At 34.2% G+C, this 24,264-nt stretch overlaps 1 protein-coding gene across 2 annotated transcripts in view; it reads left to right on the forward strand.

The window, feature by feature from the left end:
* The window catches only part of LOC126970970 (inactive dipeptidyl peptidase 10), a 193,052-nt gene extending 186,800 nt beyond the window's left edge, over positions 1-6,252 (forward strand). For both annotated transcript variants that reach the window (XM_050817125.1, XM_050817126.1), the window contains exons 16-19: positions 2,129-2,286; positions 2,916-3,127; positions 3,979-4,154; positions 5,317-6,252. In XM_050817125.1, coding sequence (XP_050673082.1) covers positions 2,129-2,286; positions 2,916-3,127; positions 3,979-4,122 — 514 coding nt within the window. In that variant the 3' untranslated portion in view covers positions 4,123-4,154; positions 5,317-6,252. The remainder of the gene's footprint in view (positions 1-2,128; positions 2,287-2,915; positions 3,128-3,978; positions 4,155-5,316) is intronic.
* Positions 6,253-24,264: the final 18,012 nt, after the last annotated feature.

Consider the following 24,264-nt stretch of genomic DNA (forward strand, 5'->3'; position numbering starts at 1 on the left):
TAAGGCTTATTTGTAGGTTTCTAATATTTGCTGTTGGTTATAAGTTAACACTCCAGAGCTATTTTGAACTACCACTTTTCATTGCAGTTAAACAAGTTTTTTCTCGGCATGAAAAATTTGTTTAGTACTGTTCTCAGAAAAGGTATTTATATAGCTTGTACTTTTTTTTGTGTTGGTACATTTATTCAGATTAGTAATCAATAATGAGAATTGTAAGCATATAAACTGTTTGCGCCTGTTAAAATATTACGATTTCCACGCAAGAATTTTGATAATGTTGGCTTTGTTACATAGATCGCGGGCCGGCAGCCGTGAACTCATATCGCTCAAGGTCGCTAGCATTTAGTGTCGCCTTAAAAGGTCTTCAAGATGATGTATATACGTATACATTAACCTATACAGATAACATTATGATATTCATTCAAATGTACACCTTATTTCGTGTCAGTAGTGTTCAAAGTATATACGCTCGGACACGAACACGAGGCAAGAACATTTTGTTTTAGCAATTGAAATTTAATTATTTAGCAAAATGATTGAAAACGTCAAGTTAGTTATATAATTTTATTAATTTAAAAGGGCAGTTGCCTGAAATACGACACTCCATCCTTTTTATGTTTGGATATGATGGTAATTGGACAGATTTTCACTGAACATTTTGTCATTGCGTGGCGTTGTATTCAAAGCGCGGTCGAAAACACCTGAACGAAAACGGTGCCCAATAGACGCGTAGGCAGTGTTTTGCTTCAAACAATTTGTGAGCGTGATTGTGAGTCTACTTGTTTATTGTTCGTCAATGATCATGATATATAATTTTATTGCTGACGTACTGTGGTATATTGAACATCACTCTCAGTGTCTTGGTTTCAAGTCGTTCCAATATCTATACATTACTATAATTGCTGGCGGTACCCCAGAGCTGAATGCCATTCGTCCAAACTGGCTTCAAGAAAGTAATAGAAATATAGTAGTGCTATTTTCTTGTGGGACGACAGTCGCCTATTACATACATTACATTGCTGCGTACGCTTACAACACTCCAGATATTGAGAGACTTGCGCAGCAATGAAGTGCACACTGACAACTATAAGAATAAATCAGTAATATCACGTGTCGAGACACTTGGCCCATGGGGCCAAGAAGAGGCGCGGAAAATGTACAAAGAACCTACGCGGCTCAATATAGCTAATGGTAACCCAAGCACTGGCAGCTATTTTGGTCAACGGATCAGCCTAACTATTCATCACGGAAATGCTGCCAGTATTCTGGGTACACTTCCCCGTAATGATAGTTTTAATTAAAAATGTTATCAATGTAAATATTGTTTTGAATGTAAATATAATTTACCAGTGCTCCATTGCACTGGATGCCGGCTAGATTATGGGTACCACAACGTCGCCTTTTCCTGCCCTGAAGCAGCAATGTTTAAACATTATTGTGTTTCGTTCTGAAGGACTCTCTAGCTAGTCAATTTACTGGGAAAATGAGACTTAACATCTTATGTGTCAAGGTGACGAGCACAATTAGGGACTACGCGCACTTATTCAGCTCCATTCGCGTTTCGCTGAACGATTTTGGTCACATTTATACAGCTCTGCTTCTATCAGCCGCGTACGGCGTCGTAAGAATGAGAATAATAACTTTAAATCACGTCTGCACTCTTTAATCTTTGCGTGCATAATGATTACGTCAAATCAATGCAGGAACAATACAGGTCGCAACTTGTCGACAAGGAGTCGCGAACCATCCCTGTAAAGAGCTGTTCCGCCGCATTCGACGGCGAACAGCGCTGTACGCGGCGAAACAGCGCCGAACGCTGCATTCGCATAATAAAAACACATTTATCCTCATTTTATGCTGGTTTGCCGCAAAAGCAGAATGGACGCGGAAAGCTGAATCGACGCGTACACGTCTCCATACAAAGCTGAATAAGTGCGCGTAGTCCCTTATAGTGCCGCACAGAATATTTGGGTTTTTCAAGAATCCTGAGCAGCACTGTATTGCAATGGGCAGGGCGTATCATTTATCATCAGCTCAACGTCCTGCTCGTCTCGTTCCTTATTGCCATAAAAAAAATATGAGTTTTTTTGTTTGAATATATACACATTTTTAATAACTCTTTAATCAGGTATCTTCGCGAGTCCCTACACTTCGTGGACGCACGGCGCGTGGCCGTCTGGGGCCGTGGCCACGGAGCCTTCCTCGCGACCCTGGCTTTAGCCAGCTCACTCAACGTGTGCCACTGTGCCATCGCAATCACACCTATCCTGCGCTGGAGGTATTACGGTAAGCTTTCAAAGCGCTCCACATTGAAAAACTCCATCATCCCTGATGTGACCCTGACATGATTCGAATATTCCTTAAAGTCTCCTCCTCCATATTGTATTATTTATAACAAGTAAAAGTCATAGACTGAAAATATATTTATGTACCATGTAGAGGAGAAGGAATATCAGACAATAACATAACCTATTGCAACAATACTTGGTAAACATCATGAAGCTACATCAGTTCGTAAAGGAGCTTTGACATGGAGAGAAGAACTGATAAGAAACTCCCAGCCACTTTTAAAATCATATAATAACAAAGTTTGTTACCCTACTACATACTACTCGTAGTCAAGAACCATGAATTATTATCTTCTTTATTATCTCCAATACTCTTAACTTAATATATTATATAGATTATACAAGCCTCAAATAAAGATTCTTTGATATGGTGGTAGTAAATACATACTTATTTACACAATTTAAGGGGTTATTTTTTTCTTTGCTAAAAAGTTCCCTTGGCACGTTTCTAGCCGCTTCTGGTTTAGCTAACACTGCGGCAAAGTGTTTTCTCCGAAGACACGAGTTCCAAACTTGTATTGTCCATTTATTTTGATTTAAGTTAAAATTTGAATTATATTTATTTAGCGTCAGCATATGCAGAACGCTATATGGGATTCCCAAACGTGACTGAGAACTACAGAGGTTACGCCGACGCTGACGTCACCAAGCAGGCAGTAGCGTTGCACGACAAGATGTTGCTGTTGGTGCATGGAACTGCTGACGAGACTGTGCATGTGCAGCAAACTATGGCGCTAGCGAGGGTGTTAGAGGACCAGGGCAGCATGTTTAGGTTGCAAGTTAGTAATCAAATTTAAAAACAAAAATATTAGCAGAGGTTGAGTACTTTTTGAATACTTCTGAGCGACAAAAAAAGATTGCCAATTTAATGCAAAAAAATATTCAATAATAGATTAGATAATAATTGATCCCTTAAGTAAATTCACGGTTGCACACGTGCGTGAAAAACAATGCAGAAGATTAGGTACACTTTTTTGTATATTAGTGTATTTTATTTTATTTAAGAATAAATCTAATGATACCTTATTGAAATAGCTTAAGCAACAAGGTTTAGATTGCTTTTATTCTTTTAATATATGTCTTTGCTCAATTGCAAATGACGCCATGACTATGGAACAACATGGCGTCCAGCGTTTCCGTCAAATTACGCGCGAAAGTTTAAAGTTAAAATTTGTTGCAATTTCATCGTGGATGTATTTTCTAGTTCTTGTTTTAGATATTATATTAAAGTCTACTAAAATAAATTTCATCCATTACTTTTTATGTTTTATTTCATTAATTTGAATACATTCATGGATATTTCATATATAACCATACCTTCTTGTTGTTAACACTTACCTTAAGATCAGTGAGTTGCTTTTATATTCGTCTTACGGTATTTAACCTTTCGAGACTATTTAAATTTGGTATTTTTTATGGAAGAGAGGACAAACGAGTTAGAGTTAACAAGAGTTTTGCCAGCCCTTTAAAAAAGTGTACCTTCGCGCTTTTTTAACACCCATGTCTAATTGTCCTGTATATAAGCCCAATTTAAAACTGAATCGTTTAAGCTCTACAAAAACAGTATTATGAGATTGAGTTGACGGAGCCAAGTGATGAAAATACAGTAAAAATTTTCGATTTGTTCCAGTTGTACCCCGATGAAGGGCACAGTTTGAGTGGAGTTAGAAGACATCTGTACCGAACGATGTCTTCATTTCTTGACGATTGCTTCCGGAAGCAAGTACCTCCAGAAACGAAAGCTGGTCTCCGGAACGGCGGGAATCTTGACTGAGATACGTGGAGGGATGAGGAGCTAAACACGTGGTGAGATACATTATATGCTCATAAAAGATCAGTTATTTCGCAACGTACCGAATATTGTATATAATTAAAAAAAAACACAAACTATGCGCACTCACGGAAGCAACGGCCGTTCACTATAGCGTACGACAAGCCCTGATACGGTCCCGCACAAATTTTTGTAAACCTTAATATAGAGTGTGTGAATCTGTTTGTTCAAAGTTATACCTAACGTTATACGCCTTCATTCCATTATAAGTTCAAAAGGAAATAGCATTTCCTAAAGACAATTTTCCATAATTACTTTAACAAACGATTCAAAAAATTGGTATGAAGCGTAATTTTACAAATAGAAATGTGGGTTAAAATTTAATAAAATAAAATTGACCACAACAAATATATAGACTATATTGTTGCCGAGATAGGTGTCGTGTTTAACTGTTTACTACAATTGCGCATAGTTAGTTAGTTTAGCTGAACTGTTTACCCACTTAGCCTCTTGATTTGGCCATTGATCGTCTAAAAAGGCAAAAGTACTCTAACAAGTCCAGAGCATCCCAGAAACCTAGTGGTTTTTTGAAATTATACAGGTATCTGGAAGCGATGATCCGGAGGATTTGTGCCCGTTGTTCGTTCGATAAGTCACCCATATTTTAATTTCGCGCTTAAAATTCGTATATAGTACTAGAAACTCCTTTAGGTTTACGTCCATTGTACGAAAGAACTTCAAAGCAAATACACGTAGAGAAACAGAGGAGTTCAGTAACATGATGTGGAAGTTAATTATATATTTGTATATATTTCCCTTAGAATTAGTGACCAGTTATATGAAGTCTGAAAGTTGGAACAGCAAGTCTATTATATAAAGGTATTCTTGTCGTATTGTCCTGGAATCACCGTACAAGGAAGCTTATTCCATAGTTTTAGTTGTACACGAAAGAGAGTTCCCTGAAAACCGGTAGAGGAACGCCAGACATCCACATGGTGGGGACGAATTTAGCACCAGGAATTAGGTCAAACAGTACCCATGATATACAGTAGAAGACACAATTAAACACTTTCTAAAAATAAAACATTTCCTTCTCTTGTGAATTAGCTCAAGGATCGAATAAAACTGTCAAAGACCCTTCGTTTGTGTTCAAAATATAGGCTCTGTAAAAATATTTCATTATTTATATTTTTTCAGGTGACACGTTATACAGAAGCCGCGTTATGAACCCCTAGTACAATTATTACCATATCTCCTCGAAATGCCTTGGACTGATGAAGCTTCGTACATCGTGCTCGTCAGTGCGTGATTACACTATTCATTGACTCTTATCTCCTAGTACTTGGAAACTACGAATAAATAATAAGTCTTGGCAACGTTTCTTGTGAAGCCAAGAAAAATGAAAACTATTATTAGTTCGAATGAAAAATATAATTTTAATTAACTAACATTATACGATCTCTTAAAAAACATTTCGTTTCATGTATAATGTGAAATACATACCCAGCGATGTCCTTTAATTATACAATTTATATTGCTAATAACCACTTTCAATCGCTCAATTCTTAATCAAATATAGTTTTAACCATAGACTTACAATATACTAACTATAGACAAAGACAGCGTGGAAGAGAAAAGAACATCTCTTAAGCGAATATATTGTTATGAAACCGATTTTGAATGACAAATCGCAAAAAGTTTGCATTTACATTAGCCCCTTAATAAATTAAATATTAAACAGTACACATTGACAAATCACAATTGCTCAAATACTTTATCGGACTGTCAGTTTATCTATAGCTAGTATATTCTAAGTCTATGGTTTTGCCAGTGGTTGCCAAAAAATGTAAAAAACAGCATTATATCTTTATATAGGAATAATGGCTCGCATCGTACGGTATATAGCAGTAGTATTTATAGGTATCTTCTACGATTAAGGGTGAGATCTATAGAGCGTAGGTACTTTGACTTTGCTCAGACTTTACTAACGTAAAACTTAGCTGCGTTGAAGCTTAGCATAATCTTTGATTTCGTTGTTTTTGTCATTTGACAGCTGAAATTAAGCGGAGCATAAGGCGCGGTCATATCCACATCCACAAAAATTGGTTTCTTAGAGAGTCGATAATAACATAACGCAATGAAAATATTCCGACGTAAAAAATGCAGTGCACAAAGAAGGCCTTAATTTTGAACCGAATAGAATGTTAATATATAATTTGAAATTCCAATAAAAACTTTGGAAGTTGCTTCCCAAATATAAACTTTGGAGTCAAAAATCTCTGAATTTTCAGCGATAAAAACATCCTTTTTTAAAGAATTTAATAGAATTAGTACTTTTCTAAAAGTTAAACCGAAAATTATTCAATTTAATATGTAGATTTTGAATAAACAAAAGAAAATCAGTAAAATAAATGCCCATTTGCAGCTTAGCTAACTTTGATCAACGCAAAATATATTGTAGCGTCGGTTGTCGCATTTACAACCCTAGACAGTCCGCGCCTTAAGCTAAGACAGTTCAATGCAAATTTCAAGTTACGTTTTATCACTCTCAACTAAATTTTACGTAAGTATTAGGTACTTAGTCTGAGTACGCTCTAAAGATCTCAGTCTAAGAGATAATCTACTCAGTGAGTCATGCTCAACTATCATAATATATTCTTCAACACAGAATAATAATTTCTTTGATGCATATACAAATGCTTCTCGTTAAGAATTATAGCGGAAATAGCCAAAGTATGAACAGTTTGGCTTTATTTCGTTGAACTGTCGAAAAAAAAGTCGGCTGCATAGTCTTAGGTAAGGAATTGATAAATCTAGTCAATAATAATTTTGTGATCTTAGTAGTAATTTAGAATAATTTCGTTAGAAAACGCGGGACGAAAAGTTTTATCCAAGTATTTGTCTATTATGTAAATATGTGGATGGAAATTTGAAATTAAATTCATTGCATTGACAATGTCTTTAATTGCATGCACGTCAATTTGCAGTGACGAAATTACATTACGAAAGAGCGAATATTTCGTAATTTAACTTTGTCAGCGAAGCGTTTTAACTATCGTGTCTACAAACATGATGTTATTACAATTATTTTCATGCGTCATGAGTGCAGTACTTACAATTTAAATACTATATAATAGAGATTACATCTCTGTAAGTTGAAAGTTCGCGTATATACAACCAAGTTAGTGAGTCAGTTAAATCTATGCGAACTCCTTTTTATAATTTTACTAGTAATATTATTTTTAATTATAACATTGGCAACAAGGAAATTGGCTTATTAATTTATATTGAGCGTTGGCAAATGCTATAAAAAATCAAACTATAAAACCATAATTAAGTAAAGATACAAAAAAGAGAAGTAGGTAGAACAATTATTTAATTTCTTAAATAGTGCAATGTTATGTCTTGTGAAATATTTCAAAATGTATAATATATTATTTATGTAATTATTAATATGGACCTGCGTTATCCATTCTGTATTAATTATTTATGTATAAAATATAAACTACGTTAGTTTTAAAAAATTCTCGAAAAGAGTAAAGATTGGAACTCCTTTCATCCTCCTTGCACAAGGTGTTAAAACATTTTTTTTAGATTATGAGATATGTTTTATCTTATAAAGAGTAGGAAATATTTATAATTTAAGTTCTTATTTTAACTACTCAAACAGGTAAAGCCAAGAAGTGTCTTTAAATGTCTTTTAATTTATTATAATATTTCTCTGATGAAATATTATTATTACCAACTAGATTAAATAAAGGATTTAAATTTAATGTGCTTTGAAGACGGCCAGAGAAATATAAGAGGCCACAAACAAATGTGTTTAATATGGTCGAACCAAAGCTGAGGTGCGAATGGAGTTCTTTAAAAATAATATGGTAAAAATTGAACTTGTAGGTCGGAGTTTTCGGTCTTTATATTGAATCATGAAATGATATTTATTTGTAATTGTGAGCGCTAAAACGGCCGAGCCACCTGGAGACACATGATAGACCCCAAATAAAATGGGAAAATGCCAGACCAAGAAGGTGAGCGCTAAAAAGGCGCGACATCACTGTCGGTGTATTAATTATTTTTATCCGGGTCCTAGTTTGCCCGGGCTGTGGCACCAAGATGGGGATTAATTAAAAAATTTGAATTTATTCTAAAAAAAATTAAACTTGCGACTATATAAATTCCACGACATAATTGTAAAATATAAGTACCTATTATTAGAAATTTTAATACCTTTTAGATAGTCATTAGTTATTTAAAATAGTATCGACCAATAGTGATTTAATAATCTTGAAATTTTAATCTTACCTAATAGAGAATTTAAATTAGATAATTGCTTTAATAATTCTAGTGAAGTTTTAATAATATTAGAAGGTTTAAGCAATAAAATGTAGCATATTAATCATTCTTCCATTAAAATATTTAACAGTATTAAAAAGTTTAAGACATCAATTTTATTATGCTTTTTAATTCAACTTTTAACGTTCAATAAACAACATATTTATATATATTTATATATTCTGATGTAAATAGCCTTACGATAAAGTAGATTCCAATTGATTAGTAATGCCTCAGAATTGAAGTCACTTCAAAATGGCGACCAATACAGTGTTTCACGAAATAATTTGAATCGAGTAGGTACCTACTCTATGACGTCATATTAATTGTTTGTGAAGCAATAAATTTAATTAATATTAAAATACTAAAACAAACAGAAACAGTTGTGAAATTGGTAAAGATAATTTGTGAGATTTGAGAACCTAAGTGCCAAAATTGTTTTCATAAGCGTAATTAGGATAGTCTAAGCTAACATTAGTGAAATAGACCATGGTTTATTAATTTTTAATATCAGATTAATAATAAGATAGACGCGTTAAATCTTAGGATTAAAAATCCAGCATTTCTTAAGTCTTAAATTGTTTCAGCGAATAACTTTTGTAATATTATATAAAACTCATAACAATATAACACAGTTTTTTGCGCATAACAAGACAACAAAAGATTTCATTTCTTTTTATATCAAAGCTTCAGCTATTTCCAAGAAACCTACAGTAGATGTCACGCTATAAGTTTTATTCGCCTTTAGTCTATCTTTTTACAGTCTGAGTTTTAAATACTTACTACTAATGTAGTTTTTACGTTTGACTTGTTTAAAACATGTATGACATTTTAATCGAACATTTTTTCCGCACAATTTCTGTATAGTTCAAGAGAATACAATATAACACCAAAATTTCATTGTAAGTTAAGGCTTTAAACTATTTAATTAATTAATTATTAATTCTAGCGGTTTCCTTTAGATATATTGCAATTATTATATTAAACCACATTGTATTATAAGCGCACATGAATTGTGATTTCTTGCCTTCTGTATACAGATATATTTAGATAGTAATTTAATAATTTAATTTTAAAACTTCTTAAAATTCATCATTTTGGGTACGAAATCTGTATGAAGATTTACCATAATTGTAGCACGAATATAGTGCAGGGAGCCAAGTCAGAGAATATTTTTAATATAAACTTGACAAAGTTAGCAACATTTTAGAGGCGATGGGGCTGTATGTCTGTGGAGTGTGCTGTTGATATGAGCGTCATCCGTATCTGCATATATTTTCTTCTTCTTTTACAGTCTGTTCATATTTATTTTGCCTCTCGCTCTAAATTATACATGAAGTTTAATATATTTCGAATTGCACATAGACAATACCTATTTTTTTATTAGTTACGTTTCATTCTTTGATGCTGCAACCACGCTCTTTTCTGATTGTATTGACAGTTCTTATTACATCTGAATGTAGTTGAAGTAATAAAATTAAGTGATGATTTTTATAAATTATAAGCTTATAAAAAGTTATATAACAAAATGATTAAATCAATAATTAATGTATGAAGGGGTAGCTATTCTTTTTTAATTGTAGATCTTTTTGACCTTACAGACAACCTGGTACTGGGGAAAAGTCAATTGTCCTTCTTCGATCCTTATTTTACACACCTGGCAACAGATAAGTACACCACTTACGAGCATTTTCCATTGGAGGAGATTTATTAAAAATTTCTCTTTCGTAAAAATAACGATCGGATATAACACAGTTTTTCTACCGTTGAATCAATTTTGGCAATATTTACGACTTAAATACCGATTTAAGAGAATAGTTAGTCGAAAGTTAGAATGTAAAAATTAGAGGCGAGATAGTTCTAAACAGACTGTACCTAAGTATCGTTTGACTTAGGGACTTACATTTTCAAAGTATTAGGTACGCATTATAGGTTTGATATCAACATCTATTGGATTTAGTGTTCACAGACGAGTTTTATCTGAAAACAAAAATAAGATCGTTCTTATCTATATTTGAAACAGTCACGAGTCTCGACATAGTTGATATGAAAAGAGCAGCTTGAACAGTCAAAAGCACTACAAAATATAATAGAGGTTAATTCCTCTGGTGTTACAAGAGAGACCTATAGGCTGCGGTGATCACTTACTATCAGGTGACCCATACGTTCGTTTGTCCGACTCTTCCATATGAAAAAAATTATCGTACCCTAAAATTACGACATCTGTTTTAAATCTACTCCAAAAAACCTTTGTGGTTAACACTCTTATAAAGCCGTATTAATGTTCTGTGAAACCCGAAGATTGTATAAATTATGTAATTCTAAAGAATGAACAGCCCATACATATTAAAATATAAACACCCAAGATATAGTAATGCAAAGGGTTTGCCGAGAAAACCTAAAAAAAATTATCAATAAATATTGGTAAAACAATTATTTATAAGAAATTTTATTCTAAGTTTTGAAAGTTCTAAAATAGTCTTCTCTCAAAGTATAAAAACAATACACATAACGTGCTACATTGCCCCTTAGCTACAACTCAGACGAATCAACATGACACCTGGCTCGAATGACGTTTGTGCAATGTACCTACAGTGTGCAAAAAATTTTTTGATATATAAACTTCGCAGTAAAATATAATTTTGATTTGATTGTTTACTTTTGATTTTTAACAGTGTTATGATAATTAGCGTTTAAAGTTCACTCTTTAACGATAAAGCATATATACTATCGCTACTGCCCTCGCAAGGCGACTGTCAAGATCTAGCCAGGTGTCATGTTAATTCGCTCGGCTTGTACTTATTGTTTTGGGTTTATGCACCCGATTGGGTAATAATGTTTATAACTATTATAATAAATTCACGTAAATAATATCCGAGGTCTATGCACGGCAGCCAATTTGCGATAATATGCCCTTCTGACGCCCTCTGCGTTATTTAACGGCTAACAACTACCCTTTCAAAAAAAGAACCACAGCAACCACTATAGCTTACACTTTTAAAATGTTGCTTAAATATACACTATGATTGATTACGAGAATGAAATGTAACCGACCTACCTTATTTTGAAGGTGACCATTTAAGAATAATATTCTTTGTAAACATCGCAATAAAAATTCAATTGTAACCCTCGCACAGAAACCCTAGATCCTGTGAAATAACTCTAAGAAGATTAAATTTAAAAAGACTGTCAAGTCACGAGACTAAGACGTATTAAATTCAGAGTATCTTAATAATATTTTTATTTCAAAACCTAATTCTAAAACAAATTTGTTATGTTGTATTAATAATAATTTAGCTAAGTCTTCTAACTTGTTATTGCTTCAAATTTTATTTAATGTTAACTATTTCGTACGTCATTCGAATTTCATGAGAGTTCATCTTCTGTAATATGAATTTAATAAACACTTGATTAAATATTACAATTGTTTTATTGTCATTCCATTCCACATGACCATTCCTCCACCTTTTTTTTTAGTGTGAACATAGTTTCCGTTAAAATTAAGTTTTTAATTATATCTGTTACAAAAATAATGTTACCTCAGTGTTTAATACCTTGATTAGTTTGCTTGCTTGAAGATAAATTGGTATTGCATCAATATATTCAGTGGATCTGGCACAAAGCACTGTAAAAACTTTATTGCAGTATCACGTTCTATTTATGATTAGAAGAGACACACCACAACAACGAGAACAAGAATATTAATTGAATATAGAGATAATAGAATAATCATTCGTCAGTTTAAAAACAACACACGAAGCCGTCCCTAACCGTGCTTAAAACTTTACTGTGAAACTTTATTGTGAATAAGTGAGTAACAACAAAAATATATTCTTTTCGTGTGTAGGGTACTTTTAAAATGAGGAGTGTATAAATAATTATTTTAGAATTGCTCAAAGTGCTGTATTTGACTTATTTCAAACTGTTCTACAAATACTTTGTAGCTTCGTGATTACATTGCGGACTGAAACTGGAACGACTATAGTTCAAATCCCAAGTTTATATATATTTTTTTTGTTCTTCTTTGCTCTTTTTTTTCTATTTAATTATAAATCAATTATCCTTATTTTTAGGAAACTATCTATCGATCTGCCAATTTTGCTCTTTAACAATCAATTGGTGCATCCTGTCAGAGGCCGAGAGAGTAAGACTGCCTTTAACTCGTGTTATTTACACCACATAATGCCATTAACACCAACCACAGGCTACAATGCCGCTCCAACATTCGCCGAATAAGTCGAACGCCAGTGCTAATAAGCAGGTACAGTCGGAAACCGATATTCCTAGCAATGTGAGCCAAGAGTATGACAGCTCCTTCGTGTCGGTAAGGAGTAAACGCTTGCGTACTGACTCTCACAGTGAAACTGATCGATTATCGGAGTTAAAGGACGAAATCAAAAATATGCTCTGCTCCTGGAAAACTGAACAAAACTCTGCTCTTGCATCATGAAAAAATGCCCAAGACTCAATTCTAAAGAAGCTTGTTTCTGATCTAGCAGAAGTCAAATCTCAATGTAATACCATACAAAAATCTAACCAAGACATTGAGCGATCCCTAGAATTTATTAATAAACAATACGAAGAATTGCGTTTAAAAATGATAACATTGGAAAAAGAAAATAAGGCAAACAGAAGCAGTATATTGTTATTAGAATCAAAAATTCAAGAGATGCACCGGATGACGCGTTCTTCAACTGTAGAAATTCGCAGTGTCCCTGAAAAGAATAATGAATCTAAAGAAGATCTAACCACGACTGTTTCCGATATAGCAAAAACAGTGAACACTAAACTGCAGCTAGCGGGCCTTCATGACGTTTACCGCAGTACTGGAAAACCTGGATCTATGAGGAACATAATAGTAGATTTCACTAGAGTACAGGACAAATACGATCTCCTCGCCTCTGTTCGCAACTTCAATAAATCGCGCAAGCCGGCAGACAAATAACATACACAACACATTGGACTGTCTGGGGAGAAGAAACAAATCTTTGTCGATGACCATTTGCCCGCTTCGATAAAAAAGCTATTCTACCAAGCTCGGACGTACGCTAGAGACAACGGGTATAAATTTTGTTGGACTTCGAACTCCAAGGTGTTCCTTCGTAAGGATCAAGGGCTCAGACAAATCCTGATAAAATCTGAGCAGTGCCTACGAGATCTTGATCAAAAACTATGACTAAGTATTACTCCCGTACGATCGTTGCTGTTATCAGATACTATGTTAAGAAAAATCTATCATTTTATTACTAACAAACCATGTAAAACACACTTCTTACACGAACATTATAAACTCACACAAATATCTCTTTATAACTATATTTTTTTAACAATTGTAACACACACTTATCACGTTTCTAAAAACAGAATCATAACATACACAAATTCATTTTACATACTTTATGACTATTAACTTATTCATGAATTCAGATAATCTCTTATTTAAGATAATTGATAAACATAAACCTATTTATTTGAAAATTGATATATTTAAAAATACAATTTACACTAGCCGTCCTTCTCCGTGCTATATTTTGTTAATAAATCTTTGCAATGCTTGATCTAATCACAAACGAAATAGATGCTTTTAGTGTCGCAAACTCTTTTCAGTGCTCACACGATCAATTCTTACAAATAATAGGTAACCCCGCTAGATGTATTAAAAGCCTTCATATAAATATCAGGAGTATAAATAAAAACTTTGATCAGCAGACAGTTTTTCTTAGCAGGTTGGACTCTGACGTTGATATTCTTATTCTAAGTGAGTGCTGGCTTAAAAATACCCATCAATTACCGCCACTAGATGGTTATGCTTCATATTGTACCCACAATAACAAACTGCAGAACGACGGCGTAGTGATGTACGTTAAACAATATTTGGACGTTATAGTCTGGGAACCTAAATTTGAGGATGGAAATTGCATAATATGTACCATTGGAAAAAATTTTGCGTTTATCGGTATCTATCGCTCCCCATCATATTCCAACATAGACAACTTCATAAATTCTCTTACAACTGTAGTCTTCAGCTTAGATACGTTTAAAAATATTGCCATATTGGGGGATATAAATATAGACATTAAGCCCAATAATACCGACAGATGTTCGGATTACTACCTGACATCTACGGCTGCTCTAGGTTTATTACCGGCTCACACATTCCCTACTAGAATACACAATTGCTTGGATCATATACTCTTAAAAACAAACCTCACTTTTAAAGCTACAGTCTTTGATTCCCCTATAACTGATCATCTTCCCATTATGCTGAGCATCGACCGTGGTCGATTACATCATGGTGATAATTCAAAAAGGACTAGAACTAGCGTAGACTATGCGGGTGTTCGGAAGGCACTCGATACATCCGACTTCTCCTCTATCAAGTCTACTATGGACGCAGATTTGGCAACTAACCGACTAACTTCTTTAATTACCAACACTATGAGCCTTTTTACAAATTTAATAGTCACATCTCGAAAAAGATATAACATAAAGCCCTGGATAACTCCAGGTCTACTTCGATGTATGCGTAATAGAGATAACTTACATAAAAAATTACGTCAAAACCCTACTAATCACATTCTTGATACAATATATAAAAGATACCGTAATTTTCTGAGTAACCTTCTGCATAAACTGAAACGTGAATTTCAAAAAAATGAGTTTTTGAAAACACATAAAAATCCAAAAGCCATGTGGAAGGTGGTTAAAACTGCTACAAAGTTCAATTCAACTCGGAAACCAGAGTCCTCACAGCCTCTCCTTACCTTATACGATGATCCTCATATTACAGTTAATGCAGTTAATAAGCACTTAGTGAGTTTAGCTAAAAATCTAGCAGCTAAGATTGTTCCCAATACCACAAGAATGGAGTCACTGACAACCTCCACACAATCCAACTCCCTTGTTCTCCTTGAGATTGGTACTGATGAAGTTGAACGCATAATCTGTGGACTACGAGACGACTCTGCTCCGGGTTGGGACTGAATCACACCCTTGGTAATCAAAGCGTCCAAAAAAGTCCTGACACCTCCAATCACACATATCTGTAACATTTCCATCTCTACGGGTGTGTTTCCCGAGGTAATGAAAAGAGCCTTAATCAGTCCCATTTATAAACAAGGGGATAAAGGGGACGTATCTAATTATAGACCGATTTCGGTTTTACCAGTCCTGTCCAAGGTCCTGGAAAGGATACTTAACAACCATCTTGTTAAATTTCTCAATAAATATGACATAATAGCTAAAAATTAATTCGGGTTCAGAACGGGTATATCTTCAGAAGTTGCAACCACAAATCTTATTTGTAACGTAGTGAGTAAACTTGATAATAAAATAAAATGTTTTGCAATCTTTCTAGATCTCCCCAAAGCCTTTGACACGGTATCAATTCCGACCTTAATCACTAAGTTAGAGCGTAATGGAATTCGAGGTCAAGCGTTGGGAATTTTCCGGAGTTATCTTTTGAATCGGCAACAGAGTGTGAAAATAGACAAGCATATCAGTGACACGGAGTTAATTGACCACGGTGTCCCGCAGGGCAGTATCTTGGGACCTACACTCTTCCAGCTGTATGTCAACGATCTGTGCAAACTAAACATACCATACTGCAGCATATACGCGTATGCAGATGACACCGCACTCGTTGTACAATGTAATGACTGGAGTAGTGCCGAACAGCACGCCCAAGAAGCGATTAACATCGTGGCCGATTGGCTTTCAACTTATTTACTCACGTGAGGCTGCGGAAATTAATATACATATTTAAGACGTTACGACACTTGACAGATCCCAATACGGTGAAAACTGTATTACTTGCCTTATGCCAATCACTTTTGACCTATTGTATCCCTGTTTGGGGTGGAGCCCACGTAACTATTATGTTAAGTCTGGAAAGAGCTCAAAGAGCAATTCTAAAGATAATGATTTATAAACCTATCCGATACTCTACCAACCTCCTTTACTCAGAATGCCAAGTCTTAACGGTCCGGCAACTATATATTCTTCGGAGTGTATAAAGAAAACATGCGACCGCACCCAAATATGACCCATAAAAAACCACCACTTATCTTAAACAATTATCATATTCAGAAACGGAAAGTCTACTGTAACCTACTCACTAAGAATTACGTACACACACACACACACACACACACATACATTCACATTTAATTTTTGTTTTTTAATTTTATTTCGTTTGTCATTGTCATTTGTCGAGGAATCACTGACCCCGAAGATACAGTTTTAACTAGTTTCGGGGTCAGAGGTTAACCTCTTTTAATATCACTGCAAAACCGTTTTTCAATGTTCAATGTATTATTACAATTAGCGATAAAAAGATGTAAATAATTGGTATTATGTAATAAATATTGTACATTAAGTAATTTAAGTTATTTGCAGTGAGTGTTAAAGAAAATGAAATAAAGTATTATTATTATTATTATTGTTCCACCTGTATATTTTTATTACTTAATCTTATATTCTTAATATTATATATCTACGTACAATACATTATTTTAATTATATGTAATTTTACATACTTATTCTGCGTGTCCTTTGCTACTTTCGTCAAATTGCCAACATGCCAGTCTTGAGGAGGCTTCTTTGCACAGAATGCCGGTCAGATTATGGGTACAACGGCGCCTCTTTCTGCCGTGAAGCAGTAATGTGTAAGCATTATTGTTTCGGTCTGAAGAATTAGCTAATGATATTACTAGGCAAATGAGACTTAACATCTTATGTCTCAAGGTGACGTGCGCAATTGTAGTGCCGCTCAGAATTGTTGGGTTTATCAAGAATCCTGAACGGCACTGTATTGTATTGTGCAGGGTGTATTAATTAACATCAGCTGAACGTCCTGCTCATCTCGTCGCTTATTTCTGAGTGGAGAAACCTGATTAAAACTATGACACAGACCCTAGACCAGAGTGGACACGCTATAGAAATGAAGAACACGACCGAGAAAATAATACGTTATTTTAGTGAAAAGACTTCCGATTTATCAGCAAAGGAGGATGGCGAGAATGGACCCACATAATTTAAAAATTAAGGAAGCATCGTACAAGTACAAGTTTATATTAATTATAAACTTAAGTTTATATGATGTTTATACAAAAATTATCGCTAAGATATGGGAGTCAAAAGAAATAAATTATTATAATTTATTAAAAAATAAGTCATCTTGGACTAACGGAACGTTTTGCGCAATTGACATCTACATTTTTTTGACATGATAGTCCTAGTCATTATTTATATTGATGTTCCGACACCATCAAACTATCTATACCTACTCAATGATATTATAGTATTAAAAGAGGCAGATATGTCAGTAGCGCGCCGAAAATTAATCGCCTAAATTGAGTCCATTGGTGCTTTTTGTCGTAGTCGCTCTCTCGATACGAAAACGGTACACACGCGTTTGTTGTTGACAGAATTGCTTACAATTTGATATAGGTACAACATTAAAATGCCATCTTGTGTTAAGGGAAGATGCACTAATTACGAAAGTAAAAATAAAATCATAGAATTACATACCACAGTTAAGAAATCATGAATTATAACATTTTATTTGATTATTTATCTAACAAAATAAATATGTTGCCATGACAACGCCGATCGCCGCCAAGCCGATCATAGACTAACCTACAGAAATGACAAAATATTGATACTGTCTGTTGCGAGATGATCGAGGTAGAATATTTTAGGAAATGATGTAAAAGAGTCATTGTTGCAGTGAATGTAATAATTTTTAATAAACAAGTGCGTATATAGGTAGCTGAACTATCAAACTACTAAAACAAGTTTTAGGGTAGGTAGCGGATGTAGACATTGAGTGCTATTTGTTTACGTAGGAGTTTTTTCAGTATATCCCTTGCTAACTGCAGCAGAATCAATGGATCATTTTCTTCTTCTCCCATTACCTTATTGTAATAAACCCTCAACAAAAAGACATTCATAAATAATATACGATACAAAAAATAATAATTGTAATCTTAAAACTTTTTGGGAGCCGTTGTTAGTAAAATTGTAAAAATGGGACCCTTACTGTAGATACCTTTCGGTTTTGTTTTGGTGTATGTTTTTTTATTATTTTATATATAAATAATTAATATCATCAATGTGGCTATATATTATAATAAATATTAGATTATTTTTTATAAAATCAATGACAGACACATTATCTATGCAGTTTTACTACTTTATAGCTTTTACTACATGAACTCATGAATGAATCGTAATTTAGGCATAAATCACGGTGTACGGTAAAAAATCATATCTGATGAATTAACTGTATTTTCTTTTTACAAATACGAAGCAATTAGCAAATTAGAGTTATCTCTTTTTCGCTTGCGATAATTGCAGTTACTATCCTTCTTTGACGTGTAATTATAATGTAGTGTGCTATTGCAATGTTAAATTATTCATGTGTGCGTTAGTGTATCATTTTCAAATACCGAATGTTGTCTACGTAACCTATCTATACCTTTAAATATCATTGTACCTACTCAAATCAGTAATTCAAAATAAGATTCAGTAATATTATCTTTTTCTAACCGACTTCAAAAAAGGAGGAGTTTTTGTCTTATCTGAATAACTAACCACAACCTAAAAAACGGTTGTTATTTTTTAAGAACAGAAGAAACGAGGCTGCGGGTTGCATTAATGTTAAAGTGTAGTTAGGTGTATAATTATAATGGCAAAACGTTTAGACAAGCTTTCTGCCAATGCTTTTATTAATTTGCCGAGGAAAAGCTTGAAGAACATGAATGTAATTTTCAGATGACAGCGAAATCGATCTGATTTTACCGTCCTTTAAAAGCTGGATTTAACTATACATATCACAATATTCTATATAAGTTGTCTAACTATATTATAATATGTCCTTGAACTCCAGACGCCGTGGTATAGACAGATACAGAAATACAAGGCACTCGTCTTAATATAGTCGCCTTTAATTGGAAGATTTATTCGGCATGTTTGTATTTTGAGTGACTTGAGGTTGAATTACTTGTTTAATTTATAGGAGCATTGAGCTTAAATTTCTTCAATCAATTATTGTGGTATTTGTATCAGAAACTTTTTATAAGATTAACGTAGAATTCTACCATTACGACTGTAAATAGTCTCTCGATCTCTCTAGAACAAAACTACACCAAGAAATATATTCGTCCATAGTCCGATTTATTTTAGGCTGTAGGTTCAGGTGTTTAAAATTGGCGCGATGTATATGGACGAAATGTATTGAAACGTTTCACGGCGAATTTTTCCCCTTCCGGACAAGTCTTCATTTCAATGAGTCTATCTTAGTTTTGTAATATAGTATAAAATACTTAACTGACACAATAATACAGGCTAAGCTAAAAATACAAAACCATAGATTGTTTGAAACGAGGGACGAACAACAAAAACTTTAAGATCTGTATTCCATGTGGCTGGTATTTATTTTGCAAGGTAGGTATTTAATAATACAAAGAGATTTAATTATAGTAACGACAATGTATTTAATAGTACTTTATTAGAAAGGCCGGGAAATAGGCAATTGCAGATCGAGTACGAGTTTGAAGGCCTAGCCGTAGGCGTGGACTTCACTAAATACGAGACAGGCAATTGCCATTTCCCGCCGAGGCTTTGCCGCCTATTTTTTATCATCTGCGCCGTCTGGCAAATGCAAAGAGACTATGGTATGCCAAGAATGACAAAAGAGATCCGATTAAAGAGTATTTAATAACCCCAGCACGCCGTTTCATACAATATTGCAGGAGCGTTGTAATGTTCCAAATTCAAAAAACGCTCATGCAATGGATTTTATTTTCTTTGTCCGAAAATTCGATAGTTCGCATGTTCTTTTTTCGTAAATAATGATAATATTTCCATCACAGAACAGAAAAAACTAGTAGAAGTGGCATCACGTCATTTTACTATGGAAACCGATGTCGCCAAACTCACACATTAATTATCTATTAAATATGTAATACACACACTTAATTCCTGCTTTATCATAGGCCTAAATTCACAAACACGAAAAGACATAACTATAAATTTATTTAGGTACATCAATTTCGAACTTAATACCATTACGCTAATCTCATATTCTTAAAGTGATAATGACAACCTCAGAACTTTTCTTAAATTGCGAAAAATAACATGTAAAAACTTGAAATAATAATTCTTCTTCTCAATCGTTCACTCTTGTCAGAGTGGTCGTGGTTGCCAAGATGACGCAACATTAGTCGCCGTTGGTCTCCACAGTTATGGGTCGCACTGCCTCCCTCGCGAAATAATAATAGGAACTTTGTAACCATAGATTAGACCTCTGTCTAAATACCTAGTGTTGTACGAAAATTAATAAACATATCGATAAGTTAGTGAAAACTAGAAATTATGTAATCAAGGTTGATAAAGTATATTACTAATTCATGGTTTTCGATCTATTTTACAATTCTTTGACGTATTTCCTGTACTCCATGATGTGATGAGGTTTTTCTTCTATTCCACCTCGACTCAACCTTATCGGTGAAACCTCAATATATGCCAAATATTAACATTAAATAAAAAAAAATTGTTTGTCTAGGTATATTTAAAAATTAACGCTTAAATAGTTTAACTAGAATCTTACTCATATTTGATAAATAATTATATAATAATTAGCTGTGCCTAAGAGACAAAACTATTAATTGGAATTTATCGTAGTACACAATTACCACAATCATATTACATTTTGCTTACTTACACCCTTATCGCTTGGTGCAAGGAAAAGATACTTGAATACAATTTATAAAGAATAAAATTATTTCGATAAAATTATATCGATATATACATGCATGCCCTTTTTGAGTAGCAGGACATTTTTATTAGTTAAATTAATTATTCTAACATAATTTACATCGATTAAACGTAAAGGTAAATGAATCATACGTCGTATTATTTATGGTTCATTTTTAATTGTATATTTTGCGCTACACATAAAAAATATTAATTGTATTTAAATCGGAAAATTATGATTACTAATGATAGGAAATCCCTTCGTTGGACATATTTTTATTGCGGCTATGATTTCTACAGTCCAATGTGGGCATAATTGTATTTTTTTAAAAGATAATAATGCTTCACTTGACATCAAACGACTGGTCTCACTTGAGCCTCGAGTAGGTACATTTGTACACAATAATAGCGACAGGGTAACGCCCACATGCCACTTCCTCTAGTTTTTTCTGTTCCGTGATTTCCATGCATGCTTGAGAAAATCTCTTTTACTGCCAATATAAAGTAATTGCTCTCAAAATATGAACGTTAATACATATCGGGTAGAGACGTTAGACGAGAGTCGTCGTGGTCTGCCATAATGGCTTCAGGCTTCGTCGTGAGATGGTCGAGAGCTACTTATAAAACTATCGCCACATCGAGGGCACGCCCTTGCCCCCAACCAAAGGTGTACCAAACTCATCTCAGAGTGTTATATATTTTAGTTAAAAATTAAAGACGCAATTGCGAAATTGAAGCCTTGACTATGAATGCCGCTAAATCTCAAGTAAGAAACAAAAACCTCACGGGATTAACGAACTTCCTATTTAATTTTTATGGTATACATACTTAGAAATTATAACCGGGAAAGGAATCACAGAGGCTTTCAGCATGTAGCTACATATACCTAGGATCCCTTACCCATAGGACATTTAAGACTACTCTGCCCGTATCTCTTAACCCAGAATAAGTTACACAATTAAAATGTTGCCGGTGTTCATTTATTATCTACTATCGCCGCTATAACAGATAACACGCGAGTTAAATACAGAGTGGAGAAAGTGTCATCAAACATCGTCGTAAAAGTGTGTCGATAAATTTAAACAATGGTTTAACTTTACCATATTATGCTATATTAACCTAATAATAAAATCTCAAATCTCTTTTGTTCTGCCTTTCTTCAACACACATGTTTAAAATATTTTTCGCCATTTCGCTTGCTTGGCGATGAATATAAACCCGTTGTTTTGGAACGGAACCTGATGGACTCGGATCAGACATTATTAAAATAAAAAAAATAACACGGAATCGCAACTTCAGTATTAACGAGATAGCACGGTAAGCATACGATAACTGTCAACGTCACATCACTACACTGCAGGCGCGCGAGGCGAGGCGTGCGGACAGCGGGGGGAGATGCCCCCGTTCTATACCTCAGGCCTCGACTGCATTCAACTCACGCGCTAACTGTACAATGAATAGAAACCAAGATGGCGACCATTTTGTTATTCTAATATGGCCAACATGCAAAATAAGAAACCACAAAATCAACTACATACGGATGAGGGCGAGTTCGACTTGCACATTACCGGTTTCTTTTAAGCTTCCGTAATTGGCAAGTGCCCCCGCGCCACGGTATGCAATAGATCGGCGCGATTTTGGCGCGCGCGCAGCGTTTATTTTATCGAATTTATTTTACGTGAATTAATAGATTGCTTATAATTAGGATTATATAAAACAATAAAGTATAAGAAAGTAATTGAATCAAACTATAAGACCATGAAAAATATCCGATATTATAAAATAAATGAGGGTTGGTCAGGGCAGTGTGCCGTACGGCACTTTCGATTTTGGTGTATATAAAAATCTAGTGCCAGAGGGCACTTCCCGAACGAACGTCAGAACTAACTGGAAACACCAAAGAAACTATAAAGTTGAATGTGAAAGTAAAGTACTAGGGAAAGTTAAAGCTATGAGTACGAAATAAAACGTAAAACAACTTTGGTATAGTCACTATAATTGTATACATTACATTCGCTACATAATTTTATATCATATAACAATACGAAAACATTATCAAAATTATTAATGTACAATTAGAATAACAATTCATTTGAATGTCCGATGATGAAGTGACAATTTTAATGGAATTAACCGTGATTTATTTATTTCAAAAAAATATATTACGTGTACAAGTTCTCAGTCTTATTTACAAATTTTTCTATTTAACATTTAAAATTAGTTTAGAATAACATTTTAGCTGAACTTAAATAAAAAAATAGCGCGCTAAATGATATTACAACTCCACGCGAAACAAATAAAAATAAAATAAAAACAGTCGAATTACGATGAGAGAGCAACACATCGCAAAACGACCTATGGCGTGGCGTACCGCGAAACGATATTTTTTAGATGAGGTGAAACGAGCGTGCGCATGAACTTTTAGTTAATGATCACCGCCGCTTTTGCCCTCTTGGAAACCCAGAAGTCACTGCAACCGTCTCCTAAGACCTAAATATTGAAACAACAAAACCAATACTTCAAGGCCGCGATATCGTTTATTCAATACGCATGTTACTGTATGCAACAATGTTTAATTTATTTATTCAAAACCAAAACACTCATATATAACTAAAATGATAATAAGAATAATAGGACATCGATAAAGGATACAGGACACAGTGCAGGAGTTTCCCTGCGAGATCGAATCAGAAATGACGAGATCCATAAAAGAACCAAAGTCACCGACACAGCCCAAATGATTGCGAAACTGAAGTGGCAGTGGGCAGGGCACTCGATGGACAGATGGCAAAATCCTCGCATGGCGAACACGTACTGGAAAAAATAGTGCAGCTAGGCTCTCCATACGATGGACTTATCTGGTCAATTTCGCTACAATAAGTTGTTGAGGGCAGCGCAAGACCGATCGTCATGGAGATCATTGGGCGAGGCTTTTGTCTAGCAGATAGCGTCTTCGATGATGATGAAAGGATACATATATACAAAAAGCAATAAGTTAAAATATTTACAACCTATAGGTAAATAAAGACATCAGTTGTAAAGAGATCATATAGA

This window comes from Leptidea sinapis, chromosome 22 (genome assembly GCF_905404315.1).
Source record: "Leptidea sinapis chromosome 22, ilLepSina1.1, whole genome shotgun sequence".
Taxonomy (NCBI): Eukaryota; Metazoa; Arthropoda; class Insecta; order Lepidoptera; family Pieridae; genus Leptidea; species Leptidea sinapis.